Source organism: Trematomus bernacchii, unplaced genomic scaffold (assembly GCF_902827165.1).
Source record: "Trematomus bernacchii unplaced genomic scaffold, fTreBer1.1, whole genome shotgun sequence".
NCBI lineage: Eukaryota > Metazoa > Chordata > Actinopteri > Perciformes > Nototheniidae > Trematomus > Trematomus bernacchii.
Genome location: NW_022987973.1, coordinates 14,655,400 through 14,676,481, shown reverse-complemented (window position 1 = coordinate 14,676,481; position 21,082 = coordinate 14,655,400). Strand labels below are relative to the sequence as shown.

The following is a 21,082-nucleotide window of genomic DNA, read 5'->3' as shown; positions in this document are numbered from 1 at the left end:
CAGGTGATAATGTAACACAAACACTACATCTTTCCAGCAGGCTCAAGCCGGTGGCACATCAACACCCTCCCCTCTCAGAGGCCACAGTAACACATGCCTAGTTGTTTGTGTGAGACTGTGCACGTGTATGAATCTGTATGCACTTGCATGTATTTTAGAATGGAATATTTCCCCTGTACACATAATACATTTGAGAAAAGTATCTACGTGTGGTAACACAGTCGAACGAGAGAGGAATCACTGTTGTCTTATAAAAGAGGAAAACAAATATATTGATGTTGTCTGTCAGAATCATAAACAATTTGCAGGACTGTCATTGGTGTGTGGACGATGTGCTCAAAGTTTCCCAACATTTGAATAAATGTTCTTATTACCATAATGTTTAGAGATGTCCCGATCCGATCACGTGATCGGGGATCGGAGCCGATCACGTGATTTTCAAAAGATTGAAATCGGGAGAAAAAAATCGGGGATCGGATTTTTTTTTTTTTCTTAATAAAATATTTGTCTTATTTTATTTAATGTTACAAAACAAAAATGACCATGTTCACGTCTTAAAGTCATCCTGAGGCCTTAGTTTTGGTTTAAAATTACACAACATCATGTATGTGTTGCTTCTTTTGGGCTTGTTTTCATAGACCTGGTTGCTTATTTCTCTCAAATCTGGCAACAGAGTGGGCGCAGTGTCTAATAGTAGCAGTAAGCTAACGAGAGGCTACGTTCAGCTGGTGACTCGGGACAGAGAAAATGTCAGGAGTTTGGAAGTATTATAAAATTGAAAGCGAAGGCAGTGTAACAGCCAGATGCAATGTTTGCAAGGCGGAGGTTCCGCGTGGTGGAAAGAACAGAGCTACGTTCAACACGACCAATCTAATACACCACCTGAGAAACAAACACCAACAACAACACAACGAGTACACAGCGGCCACTCAGGTAACGGCACTGAAACAACCGACACTTTCAGAGACTTTTAAAAGGAAAGAGAAACTGCCCCAGAACAGTGAAAAGGCCAACAAAATAACAGCCAAGATAGCTGAATTCATCTCGTTGGATGACCAGCCGTTATCTGTGGTGGAGAACGTGGGGTTTAAGGGACAACTTGAATGCTTTTCTCCTTTTTTTTCTCTTAATGCATTGCATAAAGATCGGATCGGGAAAAATCGGTATCGGCAGATTGTCAAAATCAAATGATCGGAATCGGATCGGGAGCAAAAAAAGGTGATCGGGACATCCCTAATAATGTTTAATCATTTTAGCCAAATCACCCAGCCATATTACACACATATCACTCTACAATAGCGGACTATTTTACATTGGAAGCACTCATTAAGAATTAATGCATGTTTCACAACGCTTTACCGCAAATCAATTAAAAGTCAAATAAAGCCTGCGATAAAAGCCTTTATAAACCGGCTCTAAAGAGCATTATGTTGGCCTGACTTCAAACCCTCATGAGAAAAATAAGTAAATAAAGATGCTGCTTAGCCGTCACCAATTCAACAATGATAGAAATGAAAAATCGTAACATGTCATCTATTTTAGAGGATGAAGTAATCTGCTACCATAGCAATCAGTTCATGGTCTGTGTGATTCAATAAGATTATCAACATCAAATGTTGTGAAATATGCATATAGGCAAAAAGCATACTATTATACAATATGGATACCCTACCTACACAAAAGGAGAAAAAAAGCCACAAGCTGTTTCCTTTACACACTATTGTTAGTTTTATTAAAACAATTAAATACAGAAACAAAATCTATTTAGGCTGTACTACAATTGAACCTTTTAAAAGAGCATGTGTCATGTCAAAGGCTAGTTTTCTTGCTTTACCAGATTTGACACCAGATCCACTCCATGTTGACATTTGACAAGTGCAGCTTGAGGTAAAAGGGAATCACACCTGCATGCGCTACATGCATATCCCCCATTTCATACAAATTGTCTGTGCACTTGACACCCAAAAGACAAGCCCCTTGTGATGGTAGTGCTTTACAGGGACTGGACCCAGCAGGTGGTTGTGATGCTGCTCTATTATAAGTCCCAAGAGTGGGAATAATTAAGTGGAGTGGCTGGATGAGAGAGATCAGAGGACACCTTAACAACTAATGGATGCAGATGAAGAATATGGGGCGGACAGATGGTACTTATCCTTGCTGAAGTCAAAATGTGAAGTGAATGACTTCACTTTTTAAAGCCTACTCTGCATTTCTGTCTCAGTGTTTATCTCCATCTTCTTTTATTTAATTTGTTCTGCATGGCATCTTCTGCAATTCCAGTTGCCATTACATTTTTTTTTTACTGAAGATACAGTATGTTCTTCATCGTGTTCTTTATTAGTGCAATGTCACATTATAAACTGTCAAAAGAAAATGTATTAATTATTGTAATGCGTCAAAAAGAAACTGAATGTAAGGTGATGTTTACATTCATGGTTTCGTACCAGAACACATTTTGTGCATCCTTAAATTCTAACAAACAAGTGAACTTTAAGTAAAAGGATTGTGAACATTTCATAGTCATAGTGAGTGAATCCACTCATCACAGTGATTCTATGTCACTGATGTTTGTCTGAAATGTTCATTTAAACAGCCTTTAAGGGTCGGAATGTTTTTTTCTTTCTAGGTAATAGGTGTCTTCTATGATTTTATATTGGATACATTATCTTTCACTTCTAACTGATTTTAGTAGACTCATTTCTCCATACAGTCTGTTACATGCTTCAGTTTGGGGGCTACTGGAATTATGTTTGACCTGATAACAGATAAGAGCTTTTCAAGCAATCTTTCTACATCCTTTTTGTGTTGTAAACCCTCTGAAATCCTGATCCTCTGTCCTCTATTTGCCTATTACCCTACTTGGTCTGCCATTTATTTAAAAAAATGAATGGTTTCAACAAAATGTGTGAAGTGTACACAAGGGCGCTGAACTGGACGCAGTGGCACCTGGTGCAATAAAAATATAATTGACGCACAACAAAAACCATTACAAATATTGCATGGGGGTGAGATAAAAAAATAAATAAGCCTAAATCCAAATCATCTGATAGCATGTCCTTAATAAATCACTACATGTATTCCAAACAAAGATACTTTAATGCACTTCAGCGAGGTCCCGGTGAAAATAATGTCAGGCACGCAGGCACGCAGACACGCAGGCACGCAGTCACGCAGAATTCATGAGCTAATAAAGGTTTTACTTCCATTGGGATTATGGTTCTCACAGAAATGAAAGCCTAATAAATGCACTGTCCTTTTAAAGCCTAATCTCAGTCTTCATCTGCCCTGGGAACAACAAAACCCATTATACAGATCACTGTTGTTGTTTTACATACACACTCACACACACACGCTGACCTTTGCAGCGGCAGTGAGCCAGCTCACACTGGCAGGGTAAGAGGAGTGAAAGGCCAATGCCGAACACATGGATGCACTCAAACAACTGTTGGTGAAATCCAGTGATCTGCTTTTCCCAGAAAAAAACATTATGTTGATCGATTTAACTGGATAAAAGATGGAGAAGACATTTGGGACTTTGTGACCGTTTCATTCATTTTTCCGGTGACTGTCGGGTTGCTCTGTCCCCATCTGTTGCTTTAAATAATTTACAGGTGTGTGTGCGTGTGTGTTGGATGTGGCAGGTTTGAGTAAGTATTGCACTGTCAATGCCTACATACACCTACACACTCACCTCTGTACTGATGATACAGCAATAGTGTTGTGTACCAGCAAGATAATACATTAAAAACAAAGCAATGTGCTTACAGCTGGACATAAAGATGAAATCAAACTAAATGTACCTAAATAGGACAAAAAAATGTTTTTATTTAATGAATCTATGTCCCGAAAATGTTATGATGAAACCCAACAACTACAGATTCAATTCTTAAGAGAAACTGCTGTGTTAGTGTGCTAAATAATTGCACAATACCTCCGCGCAGCAATATTGTGAGTGACGCACCACTAAGCCTGCCTCCCTCTTGTTCTCTTAAATCCTTTAAAATGTTAGCTTGATCACTACCTATGGTTTACCCAAACACTGCTCTCTCCAGAGTTTGAGTGAAGTATGCTGAGAGAGGGATAATCCTGCTGCCTAAAGACGACATTTTAAGATGATGCAGAATGACACTGGGCCCTGACAAAGTGTGAAAACAGCAGGCGGCTTCTACCTTTAACTAGGCGTTTGCGATGGTGATTTTAAAGCGAGGGGTAGCAGCAATGTGTCATGTCAGGTATGTTTTTCCACCAAGTAAGAAAAACAGGCTCTTCCAGATTCCTGACTTTAAACAATTCACTCCGGGCTCATTCCTAAATCAAACTTTCCCCTTTCAATCACAGTAATTTATATCTGTCCGAACAAGTGACACATGTCAACTGATTAGATTATTGATAACCGATTTGTGAAACTGAGGACACACACTGAACAGGCTTTGTAGGCTTTGTAGCCTGTTTGACAGATATCAGCACTCTCAGCAGCTTCAGATACATGCACTGCAACATTCCTACAGAGAGCAAACATAATGTTACTTTACCAGCACCAGAAATCACACAACCCACCAGAAGCAGCAGATATAACTACACAAATAGAGATGAAAAAGTGATATTTGAAGGGAAGGTATAGAGTCTCGTGCTTAATGGGTCCGCAGAGGGACCTTATGAACACACAATATCTGCGTTTCACATCATGTTTGGAGTGTGTAATAGGCCGAGGCGGAATAAATAGTGAACAGTATACTCAGGAACCATTGTGTGGAGACCCACGGGCACCATGATATGAATGAGCCTGTGACACTATAAAAGGATCTCTTCATTAGTGAGACAACATCTCTCGGCCACTGGGACTTCATGAGATCATTGGCCTGTTTATAGACATGTTGTCCCCCTTTGAATCCTCCAGAGACAACACAAACCTGAACAGCATTATTAACAAAGGACACAACTTTAGGAGCATTACAAATCACACTTCCAGTGCTGAAGTGTGGAATTCAGGACGGCGAATTGTCCGGGCTCTAAAGCAGGACACTCACCAGGCTTCATCAATTAATTAGGGTCATTATATTACAAGCAGGATATTCATAAAATGCGCTCCTCGAACCTATAAGTGCTCTGACTAATAGGAAGATTTTGCATTTCTTTTCTTTTCAAAGAACTTGAGGGGTGAACGATGCATTACTCACTAGTCAAACACCACAAGTACGGGAGGGGAACACAGAGTAGGAGCACTTATAACTCCTCACTTTCTTCTGCGGGTGCTGCGGAAAATAAACTAAGTTACAATTGGCTTTTCTGTAGCACCAAGTAATAAAAGAACAGGGGCAAGAAGAGAGGCAAAATGAGAAACTCATTTGACATCGTTGTCTCGAGGTGCACAGATCTGGTGACTCCCGCTCTAGGAAAATTGCAAATGAGAAAATAAATGTGCATCGTTTATTCGTGAACATTAAAAAAAAACATCTAATAACTTGGATTCTCATTAGCCGGTGTAATATTATGAATTTATCAGATGATCAGAGCTAAGGCTCTCTGTAATTTGTACCTGCAAGGTCTGCTGGAGAGCAAAACCTCCTTATTAGTGAGAGCAGAGATTTGTCTGAATGAATGAGCAACGTGCGCATGCAGGAGAGTAAAGGTCTGAGCAATCACCACCACAACGCCACCTGGGCTTTTAATGCAATAAACATGGAGCTCTAGTAATGATGTCAAAGAAGAACAGCCTGCAGATACAGTAGCGTGCGTTCAAACATTCTCAATAAGAGATAAGCAGGCTTACACTCTCTGCCGTGTCATACTAGTCAGCAATTGTTGGAGATATTTATTGGGAAAGAGTTTCACTGATACGTTGATGCATAAAGTCTTCAAAGGATTCACAGGTGTTATGCAACTAATTATTATATGCAGAAACTTAAGGAAGGCATGGATGTATGTTGTACCTTGTGTGGGGTACTCAGAGAAAAGCTGGTGCATTTGTTTTGGTCTTGCTCACATACAAAACAGCTGTGGGGAACATTGAAAGGAGCTGTTGCAGATCATATCTACACTACTTATGGAAAATATTTTGTTTGGATTTACTGAATATGATAGGGATCTCTATTCATAGTTTTATTTGATTCAACTCAAATGCCTCCTGTTTACCAAATGTTATGTGCTTAACCCAGACCAAGCTGTTGAGCAAAAAAAGCAAACAAGCTCTCTGTCCATAAAAGAAATGTACAAACACAAAACTATTTAACTTTATTTTGTATGTGTTTATATTGCTTACGATCATTTGTCCTTCTGGATATTTTATAATGATATACTGCTGTTAAATACAATTGAACTGCTTGTTGTATAATTGTCTATGATCAGGTTCAGAGCCCTGAAGAGGTAAATACAGTACAAATAATAGATATTTCTGGAAAAACAAATGATCTAATCATAATCAAAATACATATCCAATGTTGGTATTATACTGTTAGTAATATACCGTCCATTTTTCAAATAATTTTGTCTCGTCATATTTAATATTAAAAGGTGACCATCATCATTGCTCCCAGTGTTTTGGCATCGTACTGCATAGTGAACTGTGCCTCATCCCCATTAAACTGGTGAGAGATGGACAGCATCCCATGCAAAAACGGCGGCAGGCCAGAATCAAACCAGCAACCACAGCAGGTCCTCGCCACCATACTGAGACTATAGGATGCAGAGCCCAACTTAATCTAAGAGCTCGGGGAAAAGGGAGTGAGGAAGTCTCTACAGAAGCACAGCATGGCAGCAGATGGCCTCCTAGGCCTCAACCATCTGGTGAGGAGACGTCCAATCCACCATCACTATGTCTCCTTTCATTTACCCATGATTCCTAAACAGCGAGACCTGCTTTTACTCCTCTACTACACCTCTTCAAGCTTCCCCTCTGGCCTTCAAACACAGACAGGAAACACACAGTCCGATTAGGCTTACGGTCCACTCTCTTGGCCGAGCAGCCAAGAGACCCACTGCCACGTCACATGTCACACAGCCTAATCAATGAGTGTTAAGCCTTTAGCCGTCACTCTGTGGCCAGCCAGGAGATTATCATCTGTCCCTGTGTTAGCGCTCCCAGCATAAACGCTGGGAGCAGTATGCTGATTGCATTGCTGTCTGTGTGAGCGCTTATTTAGTGAGAAGGGGCTTTCAGGCAATCTGAGACGCAGAGCTTAAGCTGCGAAACAACTTACAAATACAATTACCATCACTTTCATTCCCACTGTTGAGATCAGCATTTCATCACCCTCTTTAAAATCAGCAATCTTGAATTAGAAATATGTAATGTACTGGGCACACTGCACATATTATAAATTGGATTAGTATTGTGCTTAAGACAAAATGTGGTGATCAATATAAAAACAAGAAATGTAGCAAGTTCAAGAGGGCACAGATTGGTCCCAGGACGAAAGAGCTATGGAAGGAAGTAAGGGGACAAGTGGAGATCGATACTGAGGGTGTTATGGGTGTGTGTGTGGGACTTATAGTTCATATTTAACTCCATAGGAGCATAGAGCAGGGCCACCTGAATCCTAAAGTTCCCTCTGTCTAACACAAACAGACACACAAATGCTTTTTTACTGAATATATTGACCCGTCATTAAGGGCAGGGCAGGACACATTGACTTATTGACACATTGAAGGGTAGCCCAGATGTGAAATAATGCACGAATAGGCAAGCCTGTAACCTCAACTTTAATTTTCCCTTCTGTTTAGTTTGTTTCAATGTTTACTTTAATCACAAGCAGAATTCCTTTATTTGTCCCACAGAGGGGACATTTACCCATCAGTGGTTGTAAATCAGATATAGAGCTGAAAATATTAGATATTAAACAATGAATTTACCAATCTGTTGAAAAAGCAGAGTTTCAGCTTTTCAATTTTAGGGATGTCTTTAGAGACCTAAGAATGAATAACCATGGATATTCATTGCAGCAATAAGAATGAGTAATGACAAATAAAGATAATATGTTGGGGTTTGGTTGGGCTGTATAAAACAAGCACTTCTCAGGCTCTGATAACTTGTAATGGGATTTTTACATTATGTTTGGACATTTTATAAACTAAACTAACAAAAAAAAAGAAGATTTAGGGATTTTGAAAATCATTATAAGCAACCCTAAACAAATCCTAGCAGTTTGTGGTCCTTCACAGTAGGTTTAGAGAACAGTTGGCCAAATGACATTTCCTATGAGTCGTTTGTCTCTGCCTGCCTACTAAGTATTCAGCTGTCATGTGAAAAAACAGGTAGGCACTGACTGAAACCAGAGAACCAGACAAATGAAACGTGTTGCCATGTCTCGGTCAGTAGGTGTGACCTCCTGTCCTGGCCTGGCTGCTGCTGGTCCACTGGGCCAGTTTCATCACATCATACTGACTCACTTCAAACCTGCTGGGCGAGTATGCCAAACTCCTGAGAGGGATTCCAGACTGATGAACTGGTTTCTTACACATTAAAAAAACATGTCTGCTCAAGAGAAACAAGCTCTCTGGGTGCCAGTTTTACTTAATAACAGAACATTAATGCTACTTAATATTCACACTGTTCCTCATTTTATACATAAATCAAGCATCCTTAATGAATTGAAGCATTTATGAAGTACACGTTAACTATTCAGTGACATCTTTGATTCTGTAAAAAATGTAATTACACTAAAATACTATTTCAACACTATAAAATAAAAGCTATGCAAACAGGGAAAAATAATCCAGAGAGAAAATGTATAGTAGCCTATATGCAGATATAAAGCGAGCTGGCAATTGCATAACTATGGCATTGAGACAACATTCACACTACAGTGGACTATAAAGGCAAAAATAATGCACTGTACCCTGTAAACAACTGTGGGAGAGCACTAATCACACACACACACACACACACACACACACACACACACACACACACACACACACACACACACACACACACACACACACACACACACACACACACACACACACACACACACACACACACACACACACACACACACACACACACACACACACACACACACACACACACACACACACACACACACACACACACACACACACACACACACACACACACACACACACACACACTTTATTAGTGGGCAGTGTTGACTCTGCCACCTCCGTATCATAACCCTCTCAAAACCATATTCCTACAAATAGCAATTAGACTGATCCGCCTAACGTTCATACCTGACATCAAGTATTTTCACACATGGAATCTGAATTTCTCAAAGACAAAATGAAGTAACCTCTTAGATTACCCACATTGCCAAATAATCTGGCTATAAAAGAAGAAACCGGGGTCTTCCACCGCTGTCAACACACATTGATGAGCTTTGGGTGAAAATCGCAATGCTAATCAAATGTAAGTAGATGATTGACTCTACATTTGTAGAGGTATTTTGTAATTTTCACCACACAGAGACATATAACATTACAGTGCAGGTGTCATGAGAGGCGCTCTGAAGGGCAGCATTTACTGGATTACTCACCCCATTGCCGCGGATTGGAGGAATAACTCCTTTTAATATATCAGGCTCTTTCTGCTGCGGGTTTACAGGAAATGTGTTTTAAAGCGCAGTCAAAGTCCGCAGATGATAAGCGGTCCAAAGAGTCGAACAAGTCCTCTCGCTGCTGACAGACAAGTGAAATATGAGAGCACTTCTTCGTAAACTCGATCAGTGGGTTGTCAAGCTCTTTCTCACAGAGCCCCGGTCCTTCAGGAAGTTTTTTCTCTTTGCTTGTTTGTTTTTCCTCTTCAGAGACAATATATCCCAGTTCGGAGTGTGTCTCTCCCCTCGCTGTCTTCCAATAATCAGCACTGATTAATTAAGTAAATGTTTCCCCGCTGCCTGATCGCTGCGCAGAGTTTCTTCCCCCGACGGGATTGTGTTTCATTGTGAAGGGCAGCAGCAGCAGCAGCAGCGACACGGAGCGGCTCCACCTGCCCACGCTGTGCCACAGCCGCCCACACTGTGTTAAACCTGGGGTTTCTGCGTGTCTGCGGTTACTGTCGGGGCTTTAGCGCAAACTGTGGTCCGTAACCACGACATATTTAAAAGCGAGATAGCCTACATTATTAAAACTAGGTGTTCGAAACCGACCAACAACGTGTTGGTCGTGTTGAGTGACTTCAGTTGCACTTACATGTTGTCAGTGAAGGCTTTCAGCAGTTGGCACTTTCTCCTAAATTTGTTTTAATTAACGGTCACAGAAACAAATAATTAGATGTGCCTCACATTAGCATATTTATCTTAAGATATGCTTAGATAACTTGAGTTTAAAGTAGCACATTACAGACTTTAAACGAGTATATGTTGACCGTTGGTCCTAACTGGCAGGTAACAGTCAGCAATCACTGGCAGGTGTGTCCGTGTGCGCGCTCCCGGAACCATTTAATAATTATCCTTGGTTCCGGGGGGAAGACTTTCAGCGACGTACTGCACCGGGATATCTTCAAAGGTAGCGGTATTAGTTCTGAGGAAAATACAACATTCACGTCCTTTAAAGGTATGTTTTAAATTATAGCACTAAAAGGCGTTTTGGGGCGATTTTTCTGATACATGCATCTTTAGCTAACGCTAGCTAATCACATCCAGATCAGTCTAGTTGTTATTGTTCCGCATGGGGGATTTGTCTTGAAGCAAAGCAAAAACAAGACATAGAAAAGACGTATCCGGAATAACAACGTGTTGTGTTTACTATGTTATTAGCTTTGTGCTGATATCCATTGCTTATGTAGCTCTTCGTCTGTATTATCAGCATGGCCGAAACCACGGAAACCCAGCAGAGCAACGAGGAGATGTTTGCCAACAGATTCACATCAGATGACAGAGAGTACCAGCAGTATCTGAGCCGTCCAGCTGACCTGCCTCCCATCGTGGAGGACTGGAGGAGCCGCGGGGGGGGAAACCACAGGGGCGGCAGGGACAGGTAGTGTAACTTTAGCCTTCATATCCTGTAATCTACCTTCCTATTCTTATTATGTGTGCATTATGGCAATGGTTAACACCGACTGTATGATAACCAGCTTATTGTAAGAGTGCAAGAGTGTCATCTTGGAGCAGTGTTCAATAGAGCTAAGTAAAGTTAAGTATTGAGATATGATTGAAGTACACTGTTAAGAAGCTTACAAAGTTTACAAGTTACATTAAAGTTTAAGTGATTTAGTATTGCACCACAGAGTTAGGGGACCTCTCACAGATTATACATGCACGTTTGTTCCATAGTTGTTGGACCTTTTGGTTGATTAGGGCTGTTTTACATGACACAGTATATATTTAAATGTTTTTCTATTTCAAATAGGTCTGACTTGCCTCTTTCTTATATCGGGCTTAACCGTTTCAAAATTTGATCAGAAAACGTCTCTTTTAATAACTTGTTGGTGTAATCACAGTAGAGTTAGGAGCTAAAACAACCTTACTTGTGTTTCTCTTTCCATTCCAGGTGAGGTTTGTTGATTTTGACTAATTTGAGTTAACCAAGTAAAGTTACATTTAGTATTTCACTTTCTGAAGTCGACATTATAAAGTAAATCCTGTTTGATGACTAAAGCAAAACTAATAAATTATAGACGCAATATTAAAGGGAAATCATAGAGACCAAAGGCAAGTTTAAACAGACAGACACTGTACTTTACTTTGTAGATTTTATTTTATTTACTTAACTGCTTTAACATGCTCTTGAGGAATAACCCCAGTTATTGTTGACTTTGCCCACCAGCCTGAATTCTTAATATTTATGTAAAGGAAACATTTCCTGCTGTCTTGACTTGTAATGCATGAGTCCGTACCTGTTGTTTGTTGTTTATTGTTTATTGTTTATTGTTGATTTCTATCGGTCTCTCTCTAGGTACCAGGACCGTCGAGGTCGTGGAGGAGGAGGAGGAGGAGGCCGAGGTGGAGGTGGAGGTGGATGGGGAGGAGACCGAGGCTGGAGAGGGGACAATCGTGGGCAGCAGGACAGAGACAGAGACAGGCACTCTGGGCATGGCAGCGGGTATCAATCCGGCCCTCCAAGCTCCAACCAGGGATACAACTCCTATAATCAGAGACCACATTATGACCGCTACTGATCTGGAATCTCTCAGGTGTTTTCAGTATTCATTGTCTTTCAACTTGCATTGCAATCCATGTGGCAATGTGCAACTGTTGATTTGTTTGTGTGAATCTCATTGCAACATTCTAGGTATGATTAATATACCAATATGAACATTATACTGACTGTCATTGTAATTGTGCATAACTTTTTTTTATATTGTCGGAGAATTATTTCTGAAATGTGACTGCATACAAAGACAGATCCTGTTTGACACCCACTTACCATTTCCATACATAAAAATCATAATTTCCCCCCCATACTGCTTCTTTTTGCTCAGCCCTGTAATCTCATTAAATGTTCTTCTTACATTTGTAGGATGGATAATAAGTGCATACAGTTTTCAATACATGAACTCTCATTGAAAATGACAGTGAAAGTTTTATTTTTTAGTAAATCAATTCACAAAATAACTTCCTTATTTAACAAAGAAAAAGTTTTTTGTTCAGATACTTTTGTAGCTACGTCTTTACGTGCTTTGATATCAGATTGTTACAAATTATACAGTACAGTATTGTTGCAAACAGTGAACCACAAATTCAAGAGGAAGTATGTTTGCAATGCAGCTTTATTTTTCTGTGTCACATTATATAAGACAACTGATGAACTTAACTGTTTTCAATAAACATGTATTTTCTTAATTTATCGCTTCTGTTTTGTGAGGCTATGGAGTTCAACACTAAGCACCATTTTTTAAATGGGGGAACAGGCATCATTCTGAGAGTGGCTGACAACAGCATTTTTTGCATACAAAAGAATTACCTTTTTAAGGTTAATCGATTATTAAAATAGTTGGTGATTATTTTTCTGTCGCTCCACCAATTGTTGCAGCAATAATAAGGATGCACCTCACTAAATAAAGCTGAACAATATCAGTGTTTTACTCACCGTATTAAGGGGGATTAATTTAGTCACATTATGCTCCTGATTTAGGCTTGGGTGACACAACAATCTCCATCCTCAAGATACATTTTGATTCCTTTGAGTGAATGCTAAAGAAGTACACAGATTTTTAAAGTTTGAAGAGTTTTGGGATCAAGGCCATCATAGAAAATTGCATGTTGAAGTGATGTACCGGTAATTAGATGAGTAGCACAGAATATATTGAATTTGCTCAAATAAAAGCTTATCTTAAACAATTTTTTGCTTCCATCACCAAAATATGTAACTATACAAACGTATTGTTTGAAATAATCTCACGACGGGCACAGAAATTGAGAATTTACTGAGGCCACATTGTGTCTGCCTTTAGTCTAATGGGTGGCATATGAAATTAAATGGGCTGAACAACTCTACTGTACGGAGGGAAAGCAGCATGCAGGGTAAATGGCTCAGCAGAATACCCAAGACCAATAGTTCACACTCTGAAAAGCAGCTGAAATATTTATGGTCATAATTTATACATTATTGCTACATGCATCATTGGTTATGGCATATGTAGCTCATTGCCTAAAGATGTCAGTGCTTGTGTATCTCAGTACTTTCATAGAAGATCTCAATTAGGCATCAAATGGGGACTTTTGGACTTATTGGTCCACAACACAAGCTCTGCATTGTTTCCTCGCTGCCTAAGTGCCATTCTGTGGTTTCTATTTGTGGCCGTGGTGAAGACTGGGTTAACAGTTCATTTGGACTTCAGCAGTGCAATCAGCTGTGAGGAAGGAGGGGGGAGGTTAGGGGAGAGTGTGGGGGATGTGCTGAAACTGCCACACAACGAGGAAGGCTGCCATCACCACTGTAATCAGTTCAGATTAGAGAAACTTCACCCACGAGCTCTGCATCTTTACAGAGCAGGGATTTGCTGCATAGAGACAAAGACATTTTGTGCATCCATTTTTCCAAGGGGGTTAAGCTCACTTACTCCCATAGGCGCTACCTTAAGCGTCACCATGAGGTTCATTTTTGGGGTTTTGAGAGGCATGTCTTGATACTTTTTACAAATTTTCAATTTGTTTTATGCCCAAGTATTTTCAAAACTTGCACCGTTCCCATCAGCCTCAGCTTTACTTCATGTTTTGCGCTTACTAGCCAATGTTTGCATAATTACATGCCAAATGAATTTATAGACAAAGATTACACCTGTTGGCATCATCAGTGCAACTTTACAATCACGTCTGTAGACTCTCACAGGGGACAATTAGCATCACAGCTAATATTACGCTTACAAATTACTATTCTTGAAATACACTGGCATCTTCCTGAAATCCATGAGCTCATCCCCAAGCTTGACTACTGAGACTAATCCAGGGGTCAACCTGTTAATCTGTTCCTTTGGGTCCCACTGAGCATTACGTATCTCTTACTCATTCATTGCACTCATCTCTTTAAAAGATCATTTGGATTTGAAACTTAGTCAAAAATATTTTTTTGAATTAATGCTGAGAACAAAATCAGCAGTACAATGCATTCCAAAATGGGCAGTGTCTTTAGTTGGGTTTTATTTGAGACCTGTTTTTCTTCCTCTGATAACTTACACCTTCCTCTTCCTCAGACTTGTGTTTTTGTTGTGTATATAATAAACCAATTTAAATCCCTCTGGTTGAAGAATTCAAAAATAAACCAGCTTGCCAATGAAAAAACATAATGTTGTTTTTTTCTTCATCCTTCTCTCTCCCTTTGCAGAATTATTTTTAAGCCTATTGCATTTTAATGAAAAAGCTGTTAATGCAGAGTGAGACTTGGAGAGTGGAGTAGAAGGGAAACAATGGACAGAGCCACAGTGAGTCCCTCGCTTCGGTCTGCCGGGCTGTCAGGCTTCATGAGGCCTGTTTGTGACGATGCAATGTGACAGCAATGGAGACAGTGTGCTGGGGGCCATGTCCTTGATGATGAACTCATCCACTACAATCATCACTCTTTCCCCCCCTGCTTTGTAAGTGCATACAGACATACACGTGTGCGTACAAAACCCCACAACCTCCCCACAAACACACAACACACACATACACACACACACACACACACACACACACACACACACACACAGAGACACTGCATCCCCTAGCCCCTGCAGCACTGGGCGACCTACATCTGGTGTTGGAGTGCAGGGGCTAAGGTTGGCCCAGGCTGGCCTGCCCCCTGCAGACAGTGGGGAGTGTTCATGTGACGTGTATTAGAATGGCGGTGTACTCTTTTTGTTGAAACGAAAGCCCCCAGCTTTGTATGGTACATACATTGTCTTCCGTCACATGAACACACATGTGCAGATAGCATTCATGCCCTCCTACATGCACTTAGACTTGAGAAAGGGCCGTAATAATCGCCGCTGCACATCGGATTTGGCGACATCTTGTCCCCTGCTCATCCAACTGCATGCCCTATAAGCTAATCATGCAGCCGCTCAGGTCATCCATGTAAAGACAGTGGACTCTGCTGCCGAGGGGAGCTTGTTAGTCTGATTGTATCTAGTGGTATGTCTTCTATTGGAAGACGCAGGCAGGCTTTGGTGATACTCAGGGATGGAATAATTACTCAAATGCTTTACTTACTGTAGTACAAGCAATGTTAAAATGACTCCTTTGCAAGTAAAGTGCAATCAAAATCATACTTAGGTAGCTGTGTACAGTAGCTGAATAGAAAACAAAGTAGACTTTTTTCAAAGTTGTTGTATCTGTCTTTATAAGTACACTTTTCTGAATATACTAATGAAGACAGATACAAAAAATAACAATATATAGTTACCATTAAGGAAATATTATGTAAATTACCTAATATTACACAACATAAGGATCTGTTGTGTATTTTATTTTTGGCCACCAGCTGTGCATGAACCTTTCCCTTTCATTGTATTGTCATTCACTTTTCATTTATATAATGACATAAACTGAATGAACTCCATTTATTTTTCGTCATGTGAACTATAAAGTGAGAGAAGTCACAGATTAGCACTTCCAGATGACTTGAAGAAACATCCAGTGTTTCAGTGGCTCAGGAGTTAGTGATGTTAAGTCTACAGTTTGTGCACCCACATAGAGATCCACTCTCAACTTCCTAGTTTCCTCTCATGTCCTCAAATTAGATCTCCCCCTCTCTCCTTCCACCCTCCTACTTTCTGAGTTTAATCAAAAAGGGCTCCACAGGTCACATGCACTGAAAGCATGTGTATGTGCCTGCATATAGATGTTGTAATGTTTGAAAGGTTTTATTTGACATCAGGTCCTTTATGTTTGAGAAGTTCAAAGATGACCTTTCCGTGCACCCTGCGCTGAACTTCTAGGGGTCTCACCTATAGGTCTTTATTTTAAGAGCTTAATAAGCATCTGGCAGATAAACGGACCTCCTCTGCTTTTTGACATTTCATTCACTTGTTATTATCATATGTTATTTGACTTTATTTGACGGCCAAATAAATATTTCTGCCAGTCTCTTTTGGAGGCTACTTTGGTTACATTAATGTGTGCAGTGCAATATTTTACTGTTTACCCACACACACACACACACACACACACACACACACACACACACACACACACACACACACACACACACACACACACACACACACACACACACACACACACACACACACACACACACACACACACTCATCCCTGCAGGTTCATTTTGCTGTACATTGGTCGGGACACACAGAGAGCGCTGGATCTCACACCAGAACATTTTGGTAAAAGGATTTACATGAGGATTTGTATAAATAAATGAAACAGCTAGATTATTGCAGGATATGCTGCACACACATGTCACACATTTTGGGATTGAGCGCAGTCTTCACAGACACAATTCAGTTCTCAGGAACATCTTCTAAAGGAGTGTGCAAATGGTCTAATGTGGGATAAACAAATCTGACTGCGCAAAATAAGATTTGAGATAAAAACAGGACTGAATAAATCTTTAAAGTAACTTAAACCTCATTTCTTAAAGGTAGTGCTTTGTCAAAAATATTTACACACTGACATTTTGAATACATTTGTATCAGTAATGTAGGCATATGACTAAGTGGGTTAAGGCAAATAACAGAAAAACTAGAACAGTCATGCATATACAGTGCTACAGAAATACGTTTTGAAATGCAGGTGGGTTGGCTTAATGAGCTCCGGCTTCAGCTGAAATCTGTTTTTCGATATTTACTCATTATCTTGTGGTTTAAGCAGTCTGGCTTTTCAGATTATCAAATGATCATAAATATTAATAAGTTGTGGTTTTCCAACATACAAAAAACCGCATGATCAAATATAAACCCAAAGTTTATAAATTAAGTTTTAGGCTCTCTATATAAATCAGGCCACAAATGACTGAGAAACATTCACTTCAAGGCCACTTTGAATATGATGTTCACCAGTTTTGAGTTGTGCTACGGATACGTAACGGTTGAAAACAGCCTTTCTCTGATTGCTTGTGGCGATGTAAGTCTGACTCTGTACCTAGTCAGTCGTGTACAGTCATGTATCATGGGTTGTCAAAAAACAGCCAAAAATCCTCTCCCCTGCTGTCAGTGTTCAAGCAGAAGGCTCGAGAGAAAGCCTATTCTATGCTGCTATCTACCCACACACACACACACACACACACACACACACACACACACACACACACACACACACACACACACACACACACACACACACACACACACACACACACACACACACACACACACACACACACACACATTCACAAATCACTGCACTGTCACGGATTTATAATCTAATAGCTGTAAGAAAATGCTCAAGTTATTCCTCATAAGCTTCTCGTCTGAGTCGTTAATGCTCAGTATGGGACCTTCCCTCTGAATACATTACAAGGACCATGAAATAATTTTGTACACAACACAGATGTGAGCAGATTGTCAGTGCTGTTATCTATTTGTCCTCCTAGTTTTTGGAGCGCTTTATGTCTGGTGGGTGGTGAAAACCTGCCTCAAACTGATTTTTTTCTCCTGATATAAAGGCTGTCTAAGTGGGCAGTCAGCGGGGAGAAGCTCTCAGGTCGCGGTGACTCACCTGACAGCCTCCGTGGATCACTCTCCTCGTCAAATCCCACTCACAGATGTCTAAAGTGGCCTTGTTTCCGCCGCCTCTGAGATATGAATGTACAGATTATGAAATTTAAGAGCCCTTCATCTCATTGCTGTAGACCAGCTTTCAGCAGACAGCACTGCTTTATTTATTTTTTCCTGGCTGAAAAGGTTGAAAGCACATCCGATAAATAATAATGGCATTAATGAGATTTGCACAAGGCTTTAATGACATCAAGTTTTTAATTTATATAATAATAATGATAGTTTCAAATTGAGAGACATTCTACTTTGTTGCCCTTTTGGATTCTTAGACGCTTAAAACCTTCAATTGACTTTCAATTAGGTCAAATATTTAAATACTTATTTCACTACTGGATATTTTGACCTGCAACACCTTCACACAAAGTCTCTCAGTACATTCACTGAAGTAGTGTACTAAAATACAACTAAAATACTATACTTTTTACAAAAAATGTTAATTACACATTTAAAACGTTCTCTTAGCCTCTAAACTGCTGAATGATTAAATATTTCACAAAGAAAGGAATAGATTTGTCTTATTCCCAATCCCATGAATCATCTTCTCATATATATTGTGACCAGTTACAGGTGCCCCCACTCTTAACTTGGGTGCAGCTGGACTTTTACCTCCTTACTGTATTTCAATCAGGAGAGACTGTTTACATGGGAACGAAACAGGTTTTATCCGCTACTTTTATCCGCTACTTTTCTCTTTCGTATAGCCAGGGGCGGTTCTAGGGGGGGGGGGGGGCCCTGTGGCCCCCCTGGAAATGAAAAAAAAAAGTATATGATTAAACGATTTCTTGGCTGACAAATATTTTTAAAGCAAGCCGTCATCGCCACGGAGGAGCACACAGCCTCTGTGAGCGAGTGAGAGAGAGAGAGAGAGAGAGAGAGAGAGAGAGAGAGAGAGAGAGCACACCTTTATCTATTTAATATAGTTGTAAAAAAAAAAAACGTTTAAAAGGGGAGTGATTAGTAAAATATGCATAAATAAAAAGAAAGAATGCTAACTAAACTATAGGTAACATAAGATAAGAATAAACAAGTTTAAATGATTTGTTATTGGTTGTGATCATATTCTAAAGATGTTTGGATTATTGAAAAGTATACAGCTCCCTTTCATATGAGTGCACCAGATTGATGCTTTTAACTTCAACATTTAAAAATAAATCTTCCCGGGGGAGCATGCCCCCGGACCCCTATAGATGTGAGGTCCACCCCCAAATAAAGCAGGTTAAAATGATTAAATTGCATACATTTTCTTTTAGTAAACACTGAAAACAGGTCCCGCAGACCCAAACAGCACACAAAGGTTAAAGGTAAGCATATAATAATGTTAAAATGTGCTAAATATATACACTGCAAAAAACAAAAAAAAGAGGAATAAAAGTAGCTCACGACTTGTTTTATTTTTTGAAAGTAGCTCTCATCCAAAAAAAGGTTGGAGACCCCTGCATTAGAGCGTAAAAACTGTAACTATAAGTATCTGAAATAAATATGTGTAATGAAACAACCAATAACTGTATTGCATTGTTTTCTTATGCGCAATTACTTCATACTGTCTTTGTCTTTTTCGTCCTGCATTTATTGTGCCCCCCTCAGAAAATAACTGGCCCCAGCCTGGCCCCCCCCAGTCAAATTGGTCTAGAACCGCCACTGCGTATAGCCCGTTCGTTCACACGAGGCCGTAACGGAACAGCGGAAACGGACCCCTAAAACGATAACGGGTCCCAAGCATGGATGTATAATAAGAACTGGATACAGCGTGGGAGGCGGGGTCTCGTTCTTTCCTATAGATGAGAGTAACACCTACGTCACTTCCGGGCGAAAATTACAGCCCCGCCCACTTTTTGGGGAAAACAACGCTGTCATTTGAATGGCGGACAATGCAAATTCTGAAGTTTTTGCCAATCCGATCAGAATTTTATGAAAACCGTGGATTTTTGGATCTTCAAAGAGCCCGATTACGATGGCCAGTCAGGCAAAGCGAGAAACGGTTGCTTGAGAATGTCTTCCACAAGCAACACTCCAATGTCTGATAGCTCCAGTACCGCACGAAACATTTCTTAACCCTCCGGTATCATTCGATTGGACTACGCACATTAGTCATTCGGGACGAAAATGTCCACTGCAAAAGACTTTGATAAAAACATTATATTAAACTTCAGTCCTGATCAAAAATACTAAATATTAAATTATTTTCAGGATTTTAACCCTTTAACTGCCAGTTTGAAAACATGAATTCGCGTTTTCTATGAAAAACATGCACAAAAAGGCAGTTATTTTCCATATAATAAATGTTGGGGGGGTCGGCTTTTTTTTTATCACAGTCTTGGATATGTCAAAGAATAGCAACAACATTTATTTTTGGTGGATTATTAGTTTTTGCACAGAATCAGATTAAACAAAAAACTCACACATTAGCCACTCGCGGACAAAAATGTCCCATCCACTCCCATTATAACCACATCTTTTGATCTCTCCGCCATACCGGTATATAATCATGCATTTTGTAATGTCAGGGTTTTATATTGGAGGAAAATAGTTCAATTTGTCCTTTTTACTGTATATCACCACATTGAATTACATGCTTGTAATTTCTTGGTTTCTTTGCCTGTTGTATAATGGGGCCCTGCCAGCCATTGGAATACATGTATGCAACTAATATGATGTAGGTGTGTTGGTATGGATGTGGAAGAGTGGTATCAGCTGAGAAATGTGTGTGTTTGTGTGTGTGTGTGTGTGTGTGTGTGTGTGTCTGGATGTACATTGTGTGTTTACAGAGACAACATTGTGTGTGTACAGAGACAACAATATACAGTATTTGGTTTACAGCAAGTCGCCGTTTTCGCCTCATATCTTTCTTTCTTTCTCTCTCTCTCTCACTCCCTCATTCCCAAACTCATACACACTCTTACATATTAAACCTCCTTATACCTTGTATGTGTGTGAGTGATTGTGTGTGAGAATGAGACAGGACTAAGTGTG

General features: G+C 39.9%; 2 protein-coding genes across 2 annotated transcripts in view; one reads left to right on the top strand and one right to left on the bottom strand.

Moving 5' to 3' along the window:
- The window catches only part of homer2 (homer scaffold protein 2), a 28,184-nt gene extending 18,308 nt beyond the window's left edge, over positions 1–9,876 (bottom strand). Inside the window, exon 1 of the mRNA XM_034116518.1 lies at positions 9,495–9,876. Coding sequence (XP_033972409.1) covers positions 9,495–9,499 — 5 coding nt within the window. The 5' untranslated portion in view covers positions 9,500–9,876. The remainder of the gene's footprint in view (positions 1–9,494) is intronic.
- A 434-nt stretch (positions 9,877–10,310) lies between these two features.
- On the top strand, positions 10,311–12,740 carry LOC117471471 (RNA guanine-N7 methyltransferase activating subunit-like). The gene is made up of 3 exons (XM_034116519.1): positions 10,311–10,512; positions 10,765–10,935; positions 11,854–12,740. The coding sequence occupies exons 2-3, from the start codon at positions 10,766–10,768 to the stop codon at positions 12,074–12,076; spliced, it is 393 nt and encodes a 130-aa protein (XP_033972410.1). The 5' UTR covers positions 10,311–10,512; position 10,765; the 3' UTR covers positions 12,077–12,740.
- Positions 12,741–21,082: the final 8,342 nt, after the last annotated feature.

Coding starts and splice junctions, on each gene's coding strand:
- LOC117471471 (XM_034116519.1), top strand. CDS start 10,766: ATGGCCGAAACCACGGAAACCCAGCAGAGCAACGAGGAGATGTTTGCC. Junction 10,936..11,853: donor CACAGGGGCGGCAGGGACAG/GTAGTGTAACTT, acceptor GTCTCTCTCTAG/GTACCAGGACCGTCGAGGTC.